The sequence below is a fragment of the Oncorhynchus gorbuscha genome, linkage group LG09 (genome assembly GCF_021184085.1).
Source record: "Oncorhynchus gorbuscha isolate QuinsamMale2020 ecotype Even-year linkage group LG09, OgorEven_v1.0, whole genome shotgun sequence".
Taxonomy (NCBI): domain Eukaryota; kingdom Metazoa; phylum Chordata; class Actinopteri; order Salmoniformes; family Salmonidae; genus Oncorhynchus; species Oncorhynchus gorbuscha.
The window spans coordinates 76756555-76765442 of NC_060181.1; the positions used below are offsets into that span (position 1 = coordinate 76756555).

The 8888-nt window shown below is 42.1% G+C and overlaps 1 protein-coding gene across 1 annotated transcript in view; it reads right to left on the reverse strand.

Annotated features, from left to right (window-relative positions):
* Positions 1 to 8706, reverse strand: part of cryl1 (crystallin, lambda 1) — a 38168-nt gene extending 29462 nt beyond the window's left edge. Inside the window, exons 1-3 of the mRNA XM_046363534.1 lie at positions 8549 to 8706; positions 7193 to 7300; positions 3411 to 3537 (exon numbers count right to left, since the gene is read on the reverse strand). Of these exons, the coding sequence (XP_046219490.1) occupies positions 3411 to 3537; positions 7193 to 7300; positions 8549 to 8589 (276 nt within the window). The 5' untranslated portion in view covers positions 8590 to 8706. The remainder of the gene's footprint in view (positions 1 to 3410; positions 3538 to 7192; positions 7301 to 8548) is intronic.
* Positions 8707 to 8888: the final 182 nt, after the last annotated feature.

Sequence of the window (8888 nt, forward strand, 5' to 3'; positions counted from 1 at the left end):
CATCAGAGAGATCAGTGTGTCAAATCGGAGGGCCTGTTGTCCGGACCTCTGGCAGTCTCTATGGGGGTGCCACATGGTTCAATTCTTGGGTCGACTCTTTTCTCTGTATATATCAATGATGTCGCTCTTGCTGCTGGTGATTCCCTGATCCACCTCAGACGACACCATTCTGTATACTTCTGGCCCTTCTTTGGACACTGTGTCAACTAACCTCCAAATGAGCTTCAATGCCATACAACACTCCTTCCGTGGCCTTCAACTGCTCTTAAACTCTAGTAAAACCAAATGAATGCTTTTCAACTGTTCGCAGCCCGCACCCGGCTACCATCACTACTCTGGACAGTTCTGACTTAGAATATGTGGACAACTACAAATACCTAGGTGTCTGGCTAGACTGTAAACTCTCCTTCCAGACTCATATTAAACATCTCCAATCCAAAATTTTGCAACAAAGCCTCCTTCACACACGCCGCCAAACATACCCTCGTAAAACGGACTATCCTAACAATCTGTGACTTTGGCGATGTCATTTACAAAATAGCTTCCAATACTCTACTCAGCAAACTGGATGCAGTCTATCACAGGGCCATCCGTTTTGTCAGCAAAGTCCAATACCACCCACCACTGCGACCTGTATGCTCTAGTCGGCTGGCCCTCGCTACATATTGATCGCCAGACCCACTGGCTCCAGGTCATCTATAAGTCTTTGCTAGGTAAAGCTCCGCCTTATCTCAGCTCACTGATCACAATAACAACACCCCATCCGTAGCACGCGCTCCAGCAGGTGTATCTCACTGGTCATCCCCAAAGCCAAAACTTCCTTTGGCCGCCTTTCCTTCCAGTTCTCTGCTGCCAATGACTGGAACGAATTGCAAAAATCGCTGAAGCTGGAAAATTATATTTCCCTCACTAAATTTAAACATAAGCTATCTGAGCAGCTAACCGATCGCTGCAGCTGTACATAACCCATCTGTAAATAGCCCACTCAATCTATCTACCTCATCCCCATATTGTTTTTATTTACTTTTCTGCTCTTTTGCACACCAGTATTTCTACTTGCACATCATCTGCTCATCTATAACTCCAGTGTTAATTTGCTACTATGGCCTATTTATTGCCTTACCTCCTCACGCCATTTGCACACTGTATAGACTCTTTTCTTCTATTGTGTTGACTGTACACTTGTTTATTCCATGTGTAACTCTGTTGTTGTTTGTGTCGCACTGCTTTGCTTTATCTTGGCCAGGTCGCAGATGTAAATGAGAACTTGTTCTCAACTAGCTTACCTGGTTAAATAAAGGTAAAATAAAAAATGTACATAAAAAAAGACTATCCAATCCAGCCTCGAAAGGCTGGTCATAGCTCACATCAACACCATCATCACAGATACCCTGGACCCACTCCAACAGATCCACAGATGACGCAATTGATATTGCACTCCTCACTGCCCTCTCCCACCTGAGCAAGAGGAACACCTACGTGAGAAAGCTGTTCATAGACTATAGCTCAGCATTCAACACCATTGTGTCCTTCAAGCTCATCACTAAGCTCAGTACCCTACGACCCTGGAACTACCTCCCTCTGGAATTGGATCCTGGACTTGTGCTGAGGGTAGGCAACACCACATCCGTGACGCTGACCCTTAAGACAGGGGCCTCTCAGGGGTGCGTGCTTAGTCCCCTCCTGTACTCCTTGTTCAACCATGACTGCATGGCCAAGCACGGCTCCAATACCATCATTAAGTTTGCTGACAACACGACAGAGGTTGGCCTGATCACCGATGACAATGAGACTGTGGGGAGGGAGGTGTAGCGAGATAGGGAGGTGGTCAGTGAACTGGCAGTGTGGTACCATGGCAACAACCACTCCCTCAACAAGACAAAGGAGCTGGTTGTAGATTACAGGACATGGAGTCAAGCATGGCCCGATCCACATTGACGGTGCTGTAGAGGAGCAGGTCGAGAGCTTCTAGTTCCTTATCTCTAAGGAATTATCATGGTCCATACACACCAACACAATTGTGAAGTAGGCACGACAACACTTCTTCCCCCTCAGGAGACTGAAAAGATTCGGAATGGGCCCCTCTGATCCTCAAAAAGTTCTACAGCTGCACCTTTAAGAGCATCTTGACTGGCTGCATCACCGCTTGGTATGGCAACTGCTTGGCATCCGACGGCAAGGCGTTACAGAGGGTAGTGTGTACGGCCGAGTGCATCCCTGGGGTCAAGCTCTTTGCCATCCAGGACCTCTATACCAGGCAGTGTCAGAGGAAAGCTCTAAAAATAGTCGAAGACTCAAGTCATAGAGTGTTCTGTCTGCCACCGAACAGCAAGCGGTACCGGTGTACCAAGTCTGGAATCAACAGAACCCCGAACAGCTTCTATCCCCAAGCCATAAAAACGGATAAATAGTTAGTTAAATAGTAAAGCAATAGCTACCCGGACTATCTGGATTGACCCTTTTTACACCAACTCTTTTGACCTGGTACTGTTTATTATCTGTTCTCTTGCCTAGTCACTTCCTCCCTACCTATATGTACATATCTACCTGAATTACTTCATACCCCTGCACATCAACTCAGTACTGGTACCCCGTGTATATAGCCAAGTTATCATTACTCAGTGTGTATTTATTCCTCACTGTGTATTTATTTCTTGTCTTTTTATTTTTTCCATTTTTTTTCTCTCTGCATTATTGGGAAGGGCCCGTAAGTAAGCATTTCATTATTTAACTACACCTGTTCTTTACGAAGCATGTGACAAATACATTTGATTTGACAGTGTTTCCAAAAACAAAACAAACAAAAAAATAGGGAAACACTGAGTGAACTGCAGTCAGTAAGGAAACGTATCTGAACCAGGAAAAGATACTTTGAATATTTCCCAGCAGCATTTCCCTGTAACTCTCTAAAACACCTTCTTTTGTTCTCCACCACAGTATTACATGATGATTTTAATCGATACACTGTAATGATTAAACCTGTGTAATACCACATACCTATCTCCCATGTGCCCACTGAGCAGGCCTAGCTTCCCCTCAAAGAGAGACAGTGTTGTCTATACTGGTGTGTCAGATGGAATGTGACTCCTGTATTTGGCTAAAAGACCACACTTCCTGGCTCGCGTGGTGTGTTTGTGAGGCTATGTGTTTGTAGATCGACTGAGGTGAATGAAGCTACAGCAAAATGCTGTAGCAAATGTGATAATGGCTAGGGTCATTTTTGCTTGTTTTTGCTGTTCTCCAAATGGCATTTTAGAGTTTTTAAATTTAATAGAAATGCAGTAAATGAGATGTTACTTTCTTAAACTCCCCACCCCAAAATAATCCCTGACTACGGCCCTGTGCACCCTAGGTAAGTGTTATTGCTATTTTTCTCATAGATGATACTCATACCAGTCATTCTAATGTACCTGGACGAAGAAGGCTCCCTCTAGTGCCTGGCAGAGGTCATTGTGGCTGCTCAGTAGGGCTAGCTGCTCTGAGGCACTTCGATCCCCCCTCAGCATGCACTCTTCCTGCAGATCTTCAAGCTGTTTCCTAGGCCAGCAGAGAGAGGGAGAAGGGGTTAACAAACATACACGCAAGCAAGTGTGCACACATACACACATAAATCCCAAAAGCTTTTTCAATAACCCATAACTACACAGAAAACTCAGTGACCTGTGGAATATGAAGTGCCACCTTAGTACATAATGAATATACTGTGAGACTGAATGTTGACAGCTTGGTTTTCCAGCCAATACCAAATGCAATGGTGCATTTCCTATGCTATGGTTTCTCGGGCTTTGAATAGTGATCAAATTACTCAATGAACAGGCATCTGTTTTTCAAAGTGAATTAAATGAATACCTTTTTATGTAAATAATATATCTTCCCGGTAGCTCTATGGTGAGGCCTGTAGTATGAGGAACTAAATGTGTGTTGTTTCAGTGGTGTGTGAAAGCTTGTTTAAAAGGTAACCAGAAAGCAAGACACAGGTAACCTTCAAAATAAAGAAAACACTTGAATAAATGAAGGACACAAAATATATTGTTAGCAGGTGCTTACACACAGGTGTGGTTTCTGAGTTAATTAAACAATTAACATCCCATCATGCATAGGTTCATGTATAAAATGGCCAGTTGCCCATTATTTTGGCTACCATGACTAGAAGAAGAGATCTCAGTAGCTAGGTTTCCATCCAGTTGGCGAAAGATTTACATGTAAACTGCAGGACCACACAACATGTCATTGCATGACTCCAAGTTTACTTCGATATAATGGTTATTATATTAATATTTGCTCATAAAGCGCTTCCACCAACATTTGTCGCATAATATATTTTACTGAGACAAAAAGATCCCACCTTGTCTAGCATGTTTTGTTTTGTGGACATTTGGAAAGTTTACCAACAAACGTTTTAATTATGTCATTATATTTTGTATATCTAGAAATAGAGGTCTCAAAGGAGCATATGGGGTTTAAAGGGTGTGTGTGTCTCTGTGTCTCAGTCACCAAGTCTTAACCCAATTGAAGACTTATGGGAGATTCTGGAGTAGTGTCTGAGACCATTAACAAAACACCAAATCATGGAATTTCTTGTTGAAGAATGGTGTTGCATCCCTCCAATAGAGTTCCAGACACTTGTAGAATCTATGCCAAGGCACATTGAAGCTGTTCTGGTGGCTTGTGGTGGCCCAAAACCCTATTAAGATATTTAAAGTAGAACATCATGATGACATCATTTTAACTACTTTTCAGGTATGAAACAAACAGACAATCATAATATCAATCAAACATATCAAATTCCCACTTTATGCTACAATAACAACTTTAAAGGAGGTTTTAAAAATAGGTTTTACTTGACTCAACATTCCATGACATACATTAAGGCATTGTTGGCAGAATAGATGGATGCAGTTCAATGCATGATTCACATAATTTGCCAATACACTTCTTGGTAGGCCAAAAATATTTTGCTATCAGGTTGTAAATTACAGCTGGCCTGGTACATTGTTTGCTGCCTGCATTTGAGATGCACTGTTTCAATATTTGGGACAAAAACTGACAAATATAACTAAGGCTGGAAATGTCAATACAATCAAACTAGCAAGGGCAATGATCACAAGTCACGTGGCTAATAGGCTAGCGTATCTATTTATGTAGCAATCTAAAAACATTGAGCCTAGCGTTAACTAGATAGCTGGTAGGAGGATGTCATGTCATTGGAGGAGTGGGTGAGTGACTGAATCCCCCGCATATAGTTTTTCGGTGGCTACACAGATAGAGCAATGAGAGATATTCGATCCAGGTGTATAAATGTGAAGCATCCGCTTGGCGTTTCCAATCACTACCAAATATGTTAGTGAGAGAAAGCCCAGTGCCGGCAGTGGAAGAAGATGAAACGAGATGGATTTTGGCCGAAATTCTACACATTTTTTCAGTGATGAAACATTTGATCTCAATACAGTTTTCTGTAACCAAAACTAGAATCTGTTACGAACAGAGTCGACAAAGTTTTGTAGACTTTACCCTTTGCCAAATTAAATTGCATTGTTTAGAAGGAGTGCAAAGGTGAACTGAGTTATTGCACATGTACAATTCACAGAGTAGGCATTCCCTGGCGGAAATATGCAAATGTTTGCTAGAAATAGGATCTTGCTAGCTTGAGCATGGCTCTGCCCACTTCCTTGCTAGTTCTGCCAACTATGACTAATTTGTTCCCATTGGAAACGACAGGCTGTGGTCTATCTTGGGTTAGTTATAAAAATCTTTGCTACACAGTAAAATGGTCAGAGTGAGGTGTTCTCTCATTTGTGTCTGGAAGTAGCTAGCCAATTTTAGCTAGTTAGCTTGGGTGCTTGGTTGGGATAAGCATGCATTGGCAGGCAAGCTGTAGAAGGACGAGGAGGCCACTATTCTCCATCGTTTATACGTGCAATTTTGACAGCCAACTAGCTGAAAAAGTTTTAGAGGGTTTATCTAATGTTCCCTCGTTAGATTTGAACTAATATCGCTCTAGTTAGCATTAGTTATTGATCTTGTTGTTTATGTGCATAACTGAGGGAGAGAGAGCCTACCTGTTCGTGGTTGTTTGATCAATATGACTGTTCCCAAATGTAAGAGGACTCCCGTGGTGTTTACATATTTGCAGAAATCCATTCAGGTGCATTTTGTGACTTTTGGCGAATGCGTTCTAATGATCTAAAGTTGCACTGTTGTTACTGCCTGTAAACACTCAGTCCAGTTGAAAGTGAATGATGGCTGCCCGATACGTAAATAAGTAGGATTTGAGTCACTTCAAACTGCAAATGTGAACAAGGCTTTAATACTGGTGTTTCCTTCATTTTGGCAGTTACCTGTAAAAAATAAAAGATCAAGAATGCCCCCTACAGTCCAATAAGCTTGAAGCAAATAAGACATACAATGGCCCAGTTAGGCTATACGGTAGCAAATAGCTATTTATTCAACTAGCAGGTTGTTTGGGATATTTTTAGAGGCCAACCTCAAAGTGTCTGTATGATGCTGGATGTGAAACCCTTCTAAATGAATCATAACAGGAGATATCTGGACTAGGCTAGTAGTCCTCTCCCTACAAAATGGGGTGTTAACCCCAATGTCATGGCTAAATTCCCAACCTGGCCCCATTCCATCATGGCCACTTAATCATGCCCCTCATTCCTAATTGGCATATATCACTCCTCACCTCTACACCTAATAGCTGATGTGCAGTGCGCATTCTGGCAGAAAAATGGTTGCTGTATTGGTGGTGGATGAAGTGTGTTTCCCCCTTTCCCCTATGTAAAGCGCTTTGAGTACCTCAGTTGGTAGAAATAATATTATCCAATCCATGAATCATTATTATTACAAATGTCACTAAGAACCTTTTCACATCTTCCAGAGCCTTGAGTTCAAAATACACTGGGTTAAAGTCAAATTCTTTACATATAATAGAAACACCACAGGGGAGAGGACCATGTTCACCTAAAGCGGTGTGTCACCTCCTAATGTTCAACTAATCATAATTTGTCAACAATGTACACTCTATGGTTGTTGATGGGTTTGTAAAGTTAAAAGGATTCACTGATCATGCTGTTTTGGTGTGTCTTCGGTGTGAGTGCAAAAGAAGACTGAGGGGTATTTTGGTCATGCATATTATGTATGAGTCGGGAGATATTTTTGGTAATATTTTGCCTTTTTTTCCAGGACTCACCTGACCTCCTGGATGGCCCTGGCAGCATGGCCTGGCTGGTTGTCATAGATCTTCACTCTGTAGCCCCCACTTATAAACACCATGGCCCAGGAGCGCCCAATCAGCCCACTGAAATACACAGAACAACAGAGCCAACATTTATCAATTAATCAATCTTTTCTGTCCCCAGAGTGAAATTTGGATTGCCCCAGAATGGCTGCATGCTTTTTATGAGAAATGGAATCCCTAATGACCAAATAGACCAGTATGGCTCAGTTATCAGAGCATGGTGCTTGCAACACCAGGGTGGTGGGTTTGATTCCCTATGGGACCACCCATTGCACTATGTAAATTGCTTTGGATAAAAGCACCTGCTAAATTGTAAATGTATGACATATATATATTGTAACACCCTGGGTTTATAAGCGCTGAAATCGACTCTTGCAGCACGAGCATGCTTTGCGGCACAGTCGACAGCGCGCCGGACCTCGGGCTCGAAGGTTCGAGACCTGCTCCCTGCTGTTGCATTACATTGGTGTCAGAAGTGATCTGACCTTGCATCCACAACAGTGCATGTGCTTGGCCGGTGAGCGCGTTCCTGTAGGACGTAGAGTCGCAAACTAGCGCGAGGACCCGCTCTTTGAAAGGAGGGAGTAGTGTAACGACCCTGGGTTTATAAGCGCGGAAATCGACTCTGCTGCACAGTCGATTAGCGCGCCCGACCTCGGGCTCGAAGGTCGAGGGTTCGAGACCTGCTCCCTGATGTTTCATTACAATCATATAATAGGAGTGATCGTCGATTTAGCTTAAATTCCCCCATAAAGGGTGGTAAGGTTCAACAATGACAGAGCAGACATTTTTTGTGCCCTCAACATCCTTCAGGATTGTCCAGAAACAGTGTCTAGAGGAGGCAGGAATAAGAAAGCAAAGGCAAATAAAAGTGATGCCTGTTCTTGAAAAAAACCGTCGCCACCATCAAAATAGCCATATGATGACCATATACGTTTGGAAAAACTATTTGTACTAGATTCTACATTTTCATCTAGACAAAAATACATTTTAATTCAGATAACATCACATGATTTGCCTATAGCTACGAGCACAACATCCTGACCTGATATGACACATTCAGTTAAGTTACGTTATAGCCTAGAAAACACAGAGGCTATTCTCTCGTCTTGACACATGCACAACAAATATGAATACAATATGTAACAACAAATGTCTTTACTTAGAGAAGTTTAGTTAATGATCAGCTGACCCTACTCAGCTCGAAGTTCACATGCATAAGCACACAACGTTAGCTAGCTAACGTTAGTTGTTGGAGCAAGATGTTTTTAGACAGAAAAGCTCGTGAAATGTGAGGCTTCTGCTCACCTGCCAATAACGGTAATGGTCTTCCCATCAGAGAAACTCATTTTGCAGTTTTGATTAGAAGTAAGTTATTGCAACATTGAAAACAGTAACTGTTTTTCCAAGAATATTCTGCCTGCAAATCCTGCAACGCCCCTACTAGTCACATGATTGTACGGTGCCCCAAAATGTTACAAATAAAACGAGCGAAGAAAATTAATCATATGAAAATGTACATTCACCGATTTGCATTATTTTATTAATCATGTGGTGATGGTCTTGTTTAGCTATAACGTTACTTTTTACATTCTAATGCTGAGAACATTTTATTTTTTGTTGTTGTATGAAACGGGTGTCGCAGCTT